Source organism: Bison bison, unplaced genomic scaffold (genome assembly GCF_000754665.1).
Source record: "Bison bison bison isolate TAMUID 2011002044 unplaced genomic scaffold, Bison_UMD1.0 scf7180017864198, whole genome shotgun sequence".
In the NCBI taxonomy this organism is placed as follows: Eukaryota; Metazoa; Chordata; class Mammalia; order Artiodactyla; family Bovidae; genus Bison; species Bison bison.
This window is the reverse complement of record NW_011494770.1, coordinates 4,525,904-4,540,707: the sequence shown is the minus strand read 5'-3', so window position 1 is coordinate 4,540,707 and position 14,804 is coordinate 4,525,904. Positions and strand designations below refer to the sequence as shown.

The 14,804-nt window shown below is 40.3% G+C and overlaps 1 protein-coding gene across 1 annotated transcript in view; it reads right to left on the bottom strand.

The window, feature by feature from the left end:
- Positions 1–3,392: 3,392 nt before the first annotated feature.
- Positions 3,393–14,804, bottom strand: part of MAP3K5 (mitogen-activated protein kinase kinase kinase 5) — a 231,453-nt gene continuing 220,041 nt past the window's right edge. The window contains exons 29-32 of the mRNA XM_010844304.1: positions 7,747–7,859; positions 6,663–6,775; positions 5,082–5,158; positions 3,393–4,286 (exon numbers count right to left, since the gene is read on the bottom strand). Coding sequence (XP_010842606.1) covers positions 4,226–4,286; positions 5,082–5,158; positions 6,663–6,775; positions 7,747–7,859 — 364 coding nt within the window. The 3' untranslated portion in view covers positions 3,393–4,225. The remainder of the gene's footprint in view (positions 4,287–5,081; positions 5,159–6,662; positions 6,776–7,746; positions 7,860–14,804) is intronic.

The window sequence follows — 14,804 nt, the reverse complement described above, 5'->3', positions numbered from 1 at the left end:
CCCCCCCCCTCCTGCCTCCTCTGAAACCTCATCTCTCCCTTATCCCTACTCCCCAAACGCCTCCCCACTCAAGGGGCTCTGCCCCGACAAATACATTCAGGGCTCTCTGATTCTGAAAATTTCATCCTTTGACTTCCCACCCTGCCAAATCTCGTCATATATTTTGTTCACCAAAGGGGATGAATATGTGGACTTTGTGCCGCCATCAGCTTATTATCTTTGTTTAACTGGCTGTGGTCTTTCTTACCTGTCTATAAAAGCTTTCTTGGTCACAAAATCAAATTCCATTATTTTGATCTGTATTCCCCTAGACTTTCTGCAGCACTCAAGCCTGACTGTTTTCCTCTTGGCTTACCCCACTGGCCTGATGTTTCTCACTCCTCTGTGGTCAGTTCTTTTGTCTGTTCTGTGGACTTAAATTCTTCTTCCTTCTCAACTTGTCCCCAAACCTGCCTCCTCCCCAGATCTTAGGCCATAACCTTTCTATCTCCATTCTATTGCTGACAGCCCTCATCTACTGTTATCTCCATCCAAATGACTCCTAAATCGAGAATCTATACCCTGACTTCAGTCCTGACTTCCACCAATACATCCTCAAGGGTCTCTGGACACTCTAGCATGTTCTCTTTTCATGCACATTCTAGCAGGATGCCCTGACATTAATTCAACAGGTCCCCAGACCAGCACCCCCGCCCCAAACTTGCCTATTTTTGAATTCTCCTACTCATGTAGGTTCAACATCTTCATCACTACCCAAATCAGGGTTCCAAAATCTTGTCAATTCATTGTTTTAATTCCACTCTCTCACTTCGTATCGCTCTGTAGCTTCCACTAGACCCTCATTCACATCTTAAACAGTTTCTGAACTGCTCTGTCCAATTTCCATTCCCTCTAATTTACCCAACACAACTTTACCAAGTTAATCTTCTAACACACACACACACCTTGCTCAGAAAACTTAGATTCCCCATTTCTACATAACTAAATACTAACTTCACTTCCCTCCCTGACCATCCCCCAATTACATCCTGAGCTCTCCTATCCCATTTCCACTTTTCAACTCTGTAATTCATATTTCCAGCCAAGTAAGAGTTAAAATGAGTTAAAATTTGTGTGTGCTTTAGTGCAATATGCAAGTTGTTCACTTTCTCTAGAACTCCTTGAAAATCTCTTTCTGCCTTTGTTCTTGGAGCTGTTTGCCAGAATGACTTCTCCAGTCCTAAGTAATTTAATACTTCTTTCTTCCAAGGCCCAGGTTGAGGTCCACCAACTCAGTGAGACTTATTCCACCTGCCCTGGGTCTCTTGGCAATCTGGTCCTCTGAACTTCTCCACGGTCTTCTGTACTTGTAACTTGTCCAGCCTTTAACATAGACCAGATGTAGTTTGTTACTGCACATCTGCCTCTTCAATCTGATACGAATGACTTGGTGGCAGGGGCTTCGTCTTCTCTTTCTCTGTAGGTGTCCATGAAGTCTGGAGCCATCAATTATTTGATTTGTTGACAGGCTGCAGATGTCCTCAATGACACACGTGCCTGCATTCTGAACCTGATGAGCTTCGTGTCTATCTCTCCTGCTGCTACAGCACCTCACACACAGTAGGCCTTCGAGTGGGTTCACAGTTAATTCCTCTTTGCCAAACTGTGTCATGTAATAGCTTGGGAATGAAAGAAACACAATATGCAATAACAGAACTAGGAGAAAGAGGTCAGACTGTGGTTTAAAAGAAACATTGGATCTATTTTTGAGTCTGCCCCTGGCACCCACGTGAATCTATTTTGTTACAAAAATTTTTCTAGGCTCAGCTCTGGACCTTCACTTTGCTGTAAAGCCTCTCTTGACCCTCTCTGGCAGTTCAATGCAACTATAGCGCTTACTGCATGTACTGTTGTTTCTATTGTTAAATTATCTGTTGTTGTTTAGTTGCTAAGTCATGTCTGATTCTTTTGCAACCCCATGACTGTAACCCGCCAGGCTCCTCTAGCCAAGAGATTTACCATGCAAGAATACAGGAGCGGGTTGCCATTTCCTTCTCCAGGGGGTCTTCCCAACCCAGGAATTGAACTTGCATCTCCTGCACTGAAGGCAGATTCTTTACCACTGAGCCACCAAGGAAGCCTTAAATTATCTGTAGAGCTTTGTAAAAAGACCTCTGGGCCCTACCCCAAACCAGTAACAACAGTTTCTCTGAGATGGTGGTATCAACATATATTTTTAAGTGTCTAGATCATGTTAACATGAAGCTGGGTTGAGAAGCACTGGCCTTGATCGATGCCAAAGGCCTTTCAGTGCAAAACTTTCATGGAAATTGAGCTATAATGGAATTGCCTTCTTTTGTGACTAAGGCCCAGAATTCTGAAAAAACCTCAAGGATGCTAGTCTAGGAATATATTATGAATCATATACAGGTATAGAGAAACATTTGCCCATAGACACAGGGTAGGAAATGGTAACCCACTCCAGTATTCTATTCTTTCTGGGATAATCCCATGGACAGAGGAGCCTGTGGCCTGCAGTTTATGGGGTCACAAAAGAGTTGGACAGGGCTGAGCTACTGAGCACTACTACTACATAGGGTAGGAGAGAGATCCCAAGAGGAGATTACATCATTAAAGAAGTGGCTCAAGATAGGTAGCTTGATATGTGTGTGTATGTGTGTATATATATATATGGTTTTAAAAGAAGCACTTAACCATTACAGGTGGGGATATGAACTGTGGCTTGATAAACAAGTTCTCCTGTCTTTAAGTGTGAGTGAAATGATTTATGATTTCATTTATACCTCACCTCCTTCGAGATTTCTCCATAGGACACAGGACTGTTCCCAGGATTGGGACGGAAGAAAAAAATGCAGCTGTGTTGTTGCAAGTATCAAATAGGAACATACTGGTGAGAACTTTTGCATACTCTAATGCAATATGTAAAACATATACTGTATGCTGATTTTCACATAAAAATAAAGATGACTACCTGTTTTATTAAAGACTGTTCTATATGGATCAAATCATGATACAAGATCAGCTCTGTTATTTCTGTATTGCATAATAAACAAGTTCCTCTGTATTTAAGAAAGTTGTTTATGTCATTCATCCATCTAGGAGCTTTAGACTTCATCCTATTCATGTGGGCAGTCATAAAATATAATATATATCTAGCTTAATATAAAAATATTCACCTCAAATATGAGAACTAAAATTAAGGAGACAGAAAATGCAGTGTTCCCCAGTGGGGTGCTATTTGCAGACCCCTTGAGATACACAGTAGTCATCCAAGGTAACTTGGGGTCTTGAGAAAAAGCCACTGAGTTTCTTTTATTCTGTTTTCCATGCCCTCTCTCTCTTACCACTCAGTAGCCCCAAGGAATGATGTGGACATCAAGTTGCTATTTGAATACATGAAGAGAAGACAGATTCTATTTAATGTGAGAGCTGAAGGAACAGTTAGAATTTCGACACAGTAATTATCTAGATTGCCAAAACAAAATACAAATGCTTTAGAATTTATCAAAACAGTATTTTGAGAGTCTTTTTTACTTTGTAGAGTAAATATGACACAAGGGATAGCTTTAGAACAAGCTAACATTACTAGGATTCAGGCAGGTGCAACTGGTACAGTTCAGTAGTACATAAATGACTCCAACGAATGTACTCTAGACCAGAAACTTAAGTTACAAAATAGAGTTAATATTACAATTAATACAGGTAAGTAAAAACCACTGCTCTCAGATTCTGCACACTTAAAAAAAAACCCATAAACTTTATACAATAATCCAAATCACGCACTTCTACTCAGATGATCAGGGTATAATACAAACACACATAAGCCTAAAAAGTTATGGTCACATTTTGGTTTTGTTCCAGTGATGCACAATCACATGAAATGTTCTGTCTGTTTCGTGTGAAATAAACATTTGGCTGAGTTATTATAGCTGCTGAATTAAAAATATTTCCATAAAAATGTTCAGACCAAAATAATCCCAAACATCACAGTGTTTGGGATTATTTTGAGAGCCTTTATAAAGAGTCCTCATGAATCATAGAAACAGAAACAGTTAGGAAATTTCAGTGTATTTCATCTATTCTTTTTTTAACACGAGTAAACAAATACTGGATTTAAAGTGCAGCTTCTTTCTCCTGTCCCTTTGATTCTTCCCTCCCCTAGCAGATCAGGTCTATATTCATTTTTAGAATCTCCACGGGAAGTTGGAAACAAACTGAGTGACAGTCAAGCCTGTTTGTCTCGGAAGTCAGTGATGGCTTTCCACAGTGTGCACAGCATCCCGCCCCTGTGTAAAGACACAAGAACATGGTGAAGAGATGGCTTCACTTGAAACAGCGCCCTTGCAATATGAAAGTGACTTCTTAGTTTTCAGCAGCTCTGATCAGAACATGAAGATCCCAAAGGCTTGTCAGTCCTGATGTATTCTTTTTGTATATATTTTCTCCTCACCCCTCCACATGCCTTTCACTCTCCACTCCCACAGACAACCAGAGCCCAAAGCATCATTTTAGATTTTCAGCACTTTTGAAATGTGTCTTTCTAGAGGTGGATAGGAGTAATAGTTATATCTATTATATATAGACATGCTTCGCCTGACGGAGACAACAAATTTTTGTAAGAAACTGTGTTTAGATTATACCATGTTATTTGGATGGCAAATCAGCACCTCATCATGGTATTTTTAATAAGTATGATATGATCATGAACCAAATTAGAGCATTTGGTTTAAAATATCAGCTTTAAGATATCTGCATGGTCTTAATCTGATATGTTATCAAGAAATTCTTCTGGCTGATTTGCATTTCCTAATATGCACATATTGGTTATTAGTGCTCCCAATAATAGCCTAGTCCAAGCAACTCAGGTTACTCAGAGCAGCTGAGAACTCAAGTACTCTACCCAAGACCGGACAGCTAGTTAGAGCTAGTTAGCAATCAGCTGGGAAGGGCCCCAGGCTTCTTGATCTCAGCCCAGCTAGTTAGAGCTAGTTAGCAATCAGCTGGGAAGGGCCCCAGGCTTCTTGATCTCAGCCCAGTGCTCTTTCCATCATGATGAGACTGAACAGAAAGAAAAGTGGTACCTTAGTCTCAGGCATTTTAAATCATCACGTGTAACATAGTAGAGAACATCCATTAATGAATAATCCTCAGCCAAAAACTGTGGAGAAAGTAAAATACACACAAAAGTAAGATGTCTTATGCACTTCCATAAGTAGCAAACTATCCATAATGTAAACATTGGCAATAATGAAAAATAAATCTAAAAGGAAATTCAGTAAAGACAGAATCTTTTGGAATTATTAGAAAAAAGTCCCCCCATTACAAAATAATTACAAGGAATTACATCCATACGACTTTTAGGAGCAGAAAGATGACAAGGAACACAGTACTTCTGATTGGTCTTCTGATGAATAGATAAAACTTGCTTGTAATTACATCTGCTGCTTATAAGGTAATGTTTGTATTTAAAAGGTTTAGTACTTTGTAGCTTAATTTTTTCCCAGTGGGTAAAATGTGTTGTTTACACTTAATTTCAGAAAACTTTCCGATACTTACTACAAAATCAGAATCCTGAATTTAAGTGAAGCTTTTAATTTTAAATCTTTCAAAAAGGTCAGTGATTTAGTGTGTCATCAATGACTACTCCTTAATTTTTATTTGAGTCTAAGTTAGAGGGGAAAATATTTTGGAAAATTTGATTGGATAAATTTTTCCCAAAGGTGAGAAAATCCTTTTAATTTTTGTAATTTGCTTGCAGATTTCTAAGGAGACTCTTAAATTTTATTAAGTGATCTAATAAATTATCAAGCCAAGAGAAATTCATCTTTTAGTCATTTAAAAAATTTAAATATAAAACTGAAATCAACATAATATTGTATTAAAATAAATAATATATTTCCTATTTATATAAACTATTTATTATTTCTATAAAATAAAAAAATATAACCTCTTACTGCACATATATGTGATCTTACAACATAAAGAAATCTATTCATGCTAACTACAAAAGTTCCCTGTATAATATAGTTTGTATAGAAAGTGTTTATTTCTGATATAAGTTCACTAACTAGTCTATTTTATGAAGTAGCAATAAATAGCTGCTGCCCATTGGAGTCTAAGAATGTCACATGAGAATTTAAGAGTTAAAAAACGAGAGAAAGAATGAGAAGCAGAAGAACTTTTTCCTTTTAGTTCTTGTCTTGATTTTTCCTGTTCTTCTTTATTTTCCATTAAACAGCATAAAAATCCTTATGGGTTCTGGACCACAGAGCATTTGTCTGCCTCACTGTCTCTGTCCTCCACTCTGAATGGTTTTCCCTTTTTGTCTTTCCCCCATCCCAGAACAGACATACAGTTTATTCCTAAGTATTCCTTTAGACTCCAGCTCGCCAATCATCTTTTCAAAGAACCTTCCCCAACTTCTCCCTCCCTCTGTCTCCTAATACCTGATAATCTTTCCTTTACAGACTTGACCAGGACATAATTATATTTGTACATGTGGAATTCTTTGATTATTGTCTGCCTACCCTAGTCTGTGAGCCTCAGGAAGGCAGGGCTGGGTCAGTTTCTCACCAGTGTCTCCCCGGTGCCTGGCACATAGAAGGCACTCAGCATTAGGAAACAAGTGAAAAAATGTTTGTCTCATAGAATGTTTTCTTTACCCGACTTATAGTGTCTTCATCGGCTCCGTTCTCTCTCAGCCAGTCAGTAAGTTCCGAATCTTCAGTGTTTGTGCCAGGAGAACTGGAGTGACACCCAGGCAACCCAGGAACATCTAGAACAGAATTGGGGTGGGGGAGAAGAAGGGACATTCTTAGCTTCAGAGGTCATTTGATAGTCAACATTTACTGATACTTTAGCAGACTTTTCTCCATCACAGTATAATTAATAGAAACCATTGAGATTGGCGGTCTACAAGATAATATAAATCAAACTCTTTAAGGCTGCTTAATATACTAGTCAGTGGAGAGTCACTAACAATAATTAATGATACTTCCACCTTGTGGTTTCGTATCAATTTTATAGCCTCTTAGAATAAAATGATGCATCAAAATCGTACTGTGTGTTTTTCAGGCAACAAAGAAGAGCATACTTAGCAGAGAACCATATAATACTCTCTTTTTCCACTAGTTGCAGTAATATGGAAGGACCATATATCTGAACAAAAAATAATGATTTTTATTTTCCTCTAAATGGGCTAAATAAGATTGCCTAAAGATTATCCTTCATCCCCAATTTCTCACAGAATAGATTTCTTTAAAGTTCCAATCTATGACTTAAAAAAAAAAACCTGAGATATAATTGACAAAACATTTTATTAAAGTATATTCAACTTATGACTTGCTATTGCTTTATCTTTATTCTACTTAAGCCTTGTCAAATTATAAAACACTAGAATACATAGAATACAAATACAAAATGACAAAAATAGTATTATATTATTCTAGTAATTTCACTGTGAAATCCTTAAAAAGAAATAAAGACAAAAAAGTGGAGATCCCTATTCACCTCAATAATATATAATCTCAGGAAAAGATAATTATGAATCATTTTTACTGTACTTGTAAGAAATAATGGTTGGCTACAATTAAGAATTGGAAATTTGTGTACAGCAATCTCTGCCTGTAGTTGTGGTACAAGTGACAGATGCTGAATAAGCCATGATATAAAGTTTGCCTGTTGGCTTTCTAGTTTTCTGTGGCAGTTTGGTTGAACAGTATTACTTTAAAATTTTCTGCTATTCACCTATTGGTTGGGACTTAAGCTTCAGGTGTTTAATTTCTTGGTCTTTCTCTTCAATAGCTTGATGAAGGAGTGCTTGTAATTCTTTCTCTTTCTGAACCAATTCTTCCAGTAATCTGCAGAAGGAAATTATATTGGTTGACAGGATAATGAAGTGGGAGCAGCCACAGAATGACCTTCTAGACAAGGGTTCTCAAGCTATAATGAACACAGACATCCTGGGGTTTTATTGAAATGCAGATTCTGATCCAGCAGCTGGCTGGGGAGCAGGGATGGGTAGGGAGCTCTGAGTTTCTGCATATGTAATAAGCTCCCAGATCCACAGACATCCAAGTTGAGTAGCAAAGCTCTAGAAAGTGTGCTTCCAGACAAGAATTTAAAACTTGCACCCCTAATTGGCTGACAGACTCTTCAGAGATGTTGTTCTGTTTCCTTTTATGACCATAATGGCAAACAAATTAATATATGGTGTTTACCTGCATAGCCCCTCATTAAAAAAGTTGGTCAACACGGGTAATACAATAGGCAATGAATGCAAAGAAGAAAGGTACTTACTTTCTTTTAAACTATGAAAATTTGAGAAGTAACTCTTCCTTGGTGGTTCAGACAGTAAAGAATCCGCCTGCAATGCAGGAGACCCGGGTTTGATCCCTGGGTCAGAAAGATCCCCTGGAGAAGGGAATGGCAACCCACTCCAGTATTCTTGCCTGGAGAATTCCATGGACGGAGGAGCCTGGTGGGTTACAGTCCATGTGGTCGCAAAGCATTGGATATGACTGAGCGACTAACTCTTTCACTTCACAACTATAGGGGAGGTCAGCAACAGTACCTGGCACATGATCAGTCCTCAGTAAATGTTAATGAAGATTGCTTGGGTTGTTGTGTTTGTTACTGTTATTTTTCTGCCTTCTAAGGGGAGCAATGAACTGAGGAAAACCACAGCTGTGTTCCTGGTACGTTCAGTTCCCCATTGGTATCTCATACATGCTCCAAAGAAATAAGAAGTATTATGTTACATGGTTCTTACCCATGAAAGGTTCACTGCACAACTGACAGCCAAGTGGTAACCCATTCACCATTCCCATTACTGGGAAAATATTCGAAGTTGTGAAGACAGATGTTCTGAGTTTTTAGAAAACTATCTTTGAATAACTTGAATTCAGAATTGTAATACTTTAAGATAGATGGCACCCCACTCTGGTACTCTTGCCTGGAAAATCCCATGGATGGAGGAGCCTGGTAGGCTGCAGTCCATGGGGTCGCGAAGAGTCGGATACAACTGAGCGACTTCATTTTCACTTTTCACTTTCATGCATTAGAGAAGGAAATGGCAACCCACTCCAGTGTTCTTGCCTGGAGAATCCCAGGGACGGGGGAGCCTGGTGGGCTGCCGTCAATGGGGTCGCACAGAGTTGGACACGACTGAAGTGACTTAGCAGCAGCAAGATAGATGGGGAAACGATGGAAACAGTGACAGACTTTATTTTCTTGGGCTCCAAAAATCACTGCGGATCATAACTGCAGCCATGAAATTAAAAGATGCTTGCTCCTTGGAAGAAAAGCTATGACAAATTTAGACAGCATATTAAAAAGCAGAGACATTACTTTGCTGACAAAGTGAAAGTGAAGTTCATCAGTCGTGTCTGACTCTTTGTGACCCTGTGGACTGTAGCCCCCCAGACTCCTCTGTCCATAGGATTTTCCAGGCAAGAATACTGGAGTGGGTTGCCATTTCCTTCTCCAGGAGATCTTCCCAACCCAGGGATTGAACTCGGGTCTCCTGCATTGCAGGCAGACTCTTTACCGTCTGAGCCACCAAAAGAATCCATATAGCCAAAGCTATGGTTTTTCCAGTAGTCATGTATGGATGTGAGAGTTGGACCATAAAGAAAACTGAACACCAAAGAATTGATGCTTTTGAACTGTGGTGACTCTTGAGCATCCCTTGGACTGCATGGAAATCAAACCAGTCAATCCTAAAGGAAATCAACCCTGAATATTCATTGGAAGGACTGATACTGAAGCTGAAACTCCAATACTTTAACCACCTGATGCAAAGAGCTGACTCATTTGAAAATACCCTGATGCTGGGAATAATTGAAGGCAGGAGGAAAAGGGGATGATAGAGGATGAGACAGTTAGATGGCATCACTGACTCAACAGGCATGAGTTTGAGCAAACTCCAGGAGATGGTGAAGGACAGGGAAGCTTGGCGTGCTGCAGTCCATGGGGTTGCAAAGAGTAGGACATGACTGAGTGACAGAACAACAAATATAATTATGTATAAGATTATCAAGGTACATTGTTTCATGGCTCTTAACAAGCTCTATTTGTTTTACTTTCTGAGTATTGATAGATTTAACTCAGGACCAGATTCCATTCCAAAAGCTTGCTTCTGCTTCAGTTGACATGGTCTGAAGGCAGCACAGTCCAACTGGAGACAGCCCTGGGATTGTATCCTGGTTCAGCCATAAGCTTCTGTGTTAACCTTGACAAATGACTGAATGCCTCTGGGCTTCAGTTTTCTCATTTGCGAAAAGGAAGAATAGAACTTTCTGAAAGGATTACTGTAATCATTGATGAGAATCCACATAGGTAGAATGCCAAACACAGTGTCTGGCCTTTAAGAAGGGCTGTCTGTTCTCTGCTACAGTCTCAGGCACTGGACAAGAAGCTTCCCAGGGTTCATTAGGGTTTGTCTCCCTGACCCCCAGGTTCCACCCCTTTCCCACAGGACAGAGACATGGGAGGCTATCAGGTAGAAGAAGGATTGAGGTAGAGTTCAGTTCACTTCGGTTGCTCAGTCGTGTCTGACTCTTTGTGATCCCATGGACTGCAGCACGCCAGGCCTCCCTGTCCATCACCAACTCCTGGAGTTTACTAAAACTCATGTCTGTTGAGTCAGTGATACCATCCAACCATCTCATCCTCTGTTGTCCCCTTCTCCTCCCGCCTTCAATCTTTCCCAGCATCAGGGTCTTTTCCAGTGAGTCAGTTCTTTGAATCAGGTGGCCAAAGTACTGGAGTCTCAGTTTCAGCATCAGTTCTTCCAATGAATATTCAGAACTGATTTCCTTTAGGACTAACTGGTTTGATCTCCTTGCAGTCCAAGGGACTCTCAAGAGTCTTTTCCAACACCACAGCTCAAAAACATCAATTCTTTGGCACTTAGCTTTTTTTATAGTCCAACTTTCACATCCATACATGAGCACTGGAAAAACCATAGCTTTGACTAGACGGACCTTTGTTGGCAAAGTAGGTGAGTAGGTGAGACAAAAAAAAAAACAATGGGAGGCAGACAGAGACAATGGTTACAGGAAGACAGCTTGTTTAAAGACAACTGTGGAGAAGGCAATGGCAACCCACTCCAGTACTCTTGCCTGGAAAATCTCATGGATGGAGGAGCCTGGTAGGCTGCAGTCCATGGGTTGCTGGGAGTCAGACATGACTGAGTAACTTAACTTTCACTTTTCACTTTCATGCATTGGAGAAGGAAATGGCAACCCACTCCAGTGTTCTTGCCTGGAGAATCCCAGGGATGGGGGAGCCTGGTGGGCTGCCATCTCTGGGGTCGCACAGAGTCGGACATGACTGACGTGACTTAGCAGCAGCAGCAGCAGCAGTGGAGTAAACAGCACACACTTAAATGGATTAAGCAGTAGGAAATGAAAGAAGGAAGGAAGGAGAGGATTAAGGGAGACTTATATACTCCAACACAAATGGTATTCAGAGAAAGTTTCAGCAAGTTCAGTATGCACTTTTAATTTGGCAATTTTTGATCTGGTGTATATTTTTGTCGTTCATGCTAATTTATAGTATGAATAGTAATAGTATTCATACTGCAGTATTCTTACTGCTTTTCTCAAAGAACACACAGTGAAATTTTCTAGAATTTAATACGTCTATCTAGGTTACGGGCTTCCCCGGTGACTCAGCCATAAAGAGTCTGCCTGCAATGCGGGAGCCACAGGAGACCCTGGGTCAGAAAGATCCCCTGGAAGAGGGCATGGCAACCCACTCCAATATTCTTGCCTGAAGAATTCCATGGACAGAGGAGCCTGGCGGGCTATGGTCCATAGGGTGACAGAGTTGGACGTGACTGAAGCAACTTAGCACACACGCATTTAGACTATGTATTTCCTTTTTATCCTAAAAGCCAGAACTTAACGTTGGAAGCAAAGTACCGACAAGCCACCTCATTTGTCCCAATTCCAGCCTTCAAAATTATTTATTTTTAGGACATATCCAGTCCATCAGTTTTGTTTTTACTTTGTCTTCTGTTAATAGGGAAATCCTTTGAAACCAAGGCAATTGACTGTCTCTCTGTGCCAGACAAATTTGGCAAGGATCAGCCATGAGGTCAATTTTTTAACTCAGATAGGTGAGGGTGGGGAGCTGGGTTGGTGGGTAATTCCAGAATTGCAGGAAAGGGAAATCAGATAACAAGTCAGCTCCTCCTGAGTTAGATTTTAACTACCTCTGCATTATTGTTCCAATTCCTTATGTGAAATGAATGATTTTCAGAACATTTTAGGTAAGCACATACTTTATATTTAAGTAAAACATGCTTCCTAAAGCTATTTTGTTACTTTCTGCTATTTAATATTATTGATGATCTATTAATCAAGAGCTGGATAGATATTCATCAGTGATTATCCTAACTGAACTGAATCCTAAATATAAGCTTACAATTTCTGACCTGAGGATTACACCCTTTCCTAAAAACACATTAACATTTCCTCAAGTTTACTTTGCAATATATGTACATCTGTATATCAAGTAATATTCAACTGACAATTACAAGGACTGGCGTAGACATGACCAGCCCTCGTTGGCACCTATCCTAACGCAGCCGCCCTTTCTTTAGATCCCTACGTGAAGTGAATGCTGTGCCCTGTCTCACTTTTCTAGGGCTGATGGAGGAGCTGTGGGAGATTCTACTAGAAAAAGAAAAAAAGGAAGCCAGTAACCATAGAGATTTCACACATGTGCGTGTAAATACATAGAAAACATAAATGAGTGGGCTTTGTAAGAACTGCAACAACATCCTAACATAATAAAGACATGGTAATTCCTGTGGGCAGATGTGGGGAGCAGGCCCTCAGCTGTCTGACACCCTCAGAAAAGAGATGTGAAGAAAGCAGCCGGGGAAGGGCAGTGCCCAAGGACCATGGGCGGAGAAAGCACAGTGGACAGATGGGGGCCCCTGGGGGTGGTGAGTCAGGGTACTGCACATGGGCTGAGCACAGAAGGAAGAGGCTGCACTTAGGAGAGGCATGTTCTATTGACACAAGCCAGGGTAAGTACACAGAAGGTTCAGGAGCCAGAGGAGCAAATGTACTGGCTCACTGGTAAATAAAGTAGCTTTACTGTCTGGAAGCCGTGGGCAGAGCTGAGTGGCGGGACCTAAACAGTCATGAGTGCACTCTCCTCTTCCAGAAATCAGAGAAGGGTATAAAAACACAACTCCATTCAGGACTGGGTGCCAGAGAGTAAATTAAAGAGAAGTGACTAAAGTCAACATCTGCTCTAATGGACGGAGACTCATAATGGGACTATTGCCTGAGTGAAACTGAAAGTTGCTCAGTCATGTCCGACTCTTTGCAGTCCATGGAATTCTCCAGGCCAGAATACTGGAGTGGGTAGCCTTTCCCTTCTCCAGGGGATCTTCCCAACCCAGAGATTGAACCCACGTCTCCCACACTGCAGGCGGATTCTTTATCAGCTGAGCCACAAGGGAAGCCCAAGAATACTGGAATGGGTATCCTATCCCTTCTCCAGTGGATCTTCCTGACCCAGGAATTGAACCAGGGTCTCCTGCATTGCAGGTGGATTTTTTACCAACTGAGCTATGAGGAAGCCCATACTGCTTGAGAAGAGGAGGAAATGAAGGACATGAAGATTTAAATGAAGTCTTAGCAAAGACTTCAATTCTTTTCCACTAAGTAATAAGTGGGAAGTAAAGAGGTGGGTTTCAGAGGACAAGACTGGGATAACGGAACTTCCCTGTTGGTCCAGTGGTTAAGAATCTGCTTGCAATGCAGGGGACGTGGGTTTGAAACCTGGTAAGGGAACTAAGATCCCACATGTAGTGGGGCTACTAAGCTAGAGAGTTCGAACACCACCACTACTGAGGCCATGCATCGCAACGAGAGATCCCGTGTGACCCAACAAAGATTCCATGTGTGGCAACTGAGACCTGATTTTGCCAAATAAATCAATCAATATTTTTTTTTTTTAAATCCAGGATACAGAAACAAGAAACCCACTTTCCCTTTATTCAGAAACATTTCTGTATATAAACTGTAGAAGCTAAGTATGGATTTACTGAATCGTGCAACTAAAATTCAAGTTTCTAAATATAGGATGAGGTTGGTTGGTACTACTCATACAAGCTTGGTATTTAAGCTTATTAAGAACCCAAACTTATGACCAGAAATAAAATATTTTTATCTCCCTGGTGAATAACTTGGATTTTCAACTAAGGTTTCTAAATATTTGAACAATGTTTATTGATTCACTCCAAAAATATAAATAATAAAAAAGTTTTCCCTGTCAACCCAAAGTCATAAAGTCAGTTGCCCACATGTCAACGGTAACCAGCACAGGAAGCTATAAATCATAAAGATTCAGACCTTGAACTGTGTCAACATCTTGTGAAGCACAAGAACATATTTCCTGTTCACTTAATAACCTGATCATGTGAGTTCTGTGTTATCAAATTCACAAGGAAAAATTAAACTCCAGATATGATACAGCATATTAAAAATAAAATCATAAATGTGGTCAATGGATCATCGTTTCAAGGTTCTAAAACTAAAAACTTTTGAACCATTAATTTTATCTCCTTAAGAACAGAGCTCTTCCTCTCCTGAAAGAACCTGATATTCCAAGTCACGGGTCTCAAGATCACAGACTCTCTTCTTGTCTTTCAGCTATCTACTGGATGGTACATGTTGCTCTGAGCCTGCATCCCAAACAGTCTATGAGGTTACAGATAAGTTACTCAGAAAATCTTAGTGCAGTGATCAAAGAAGAAATGCTGAAGGACTGAATTGGGA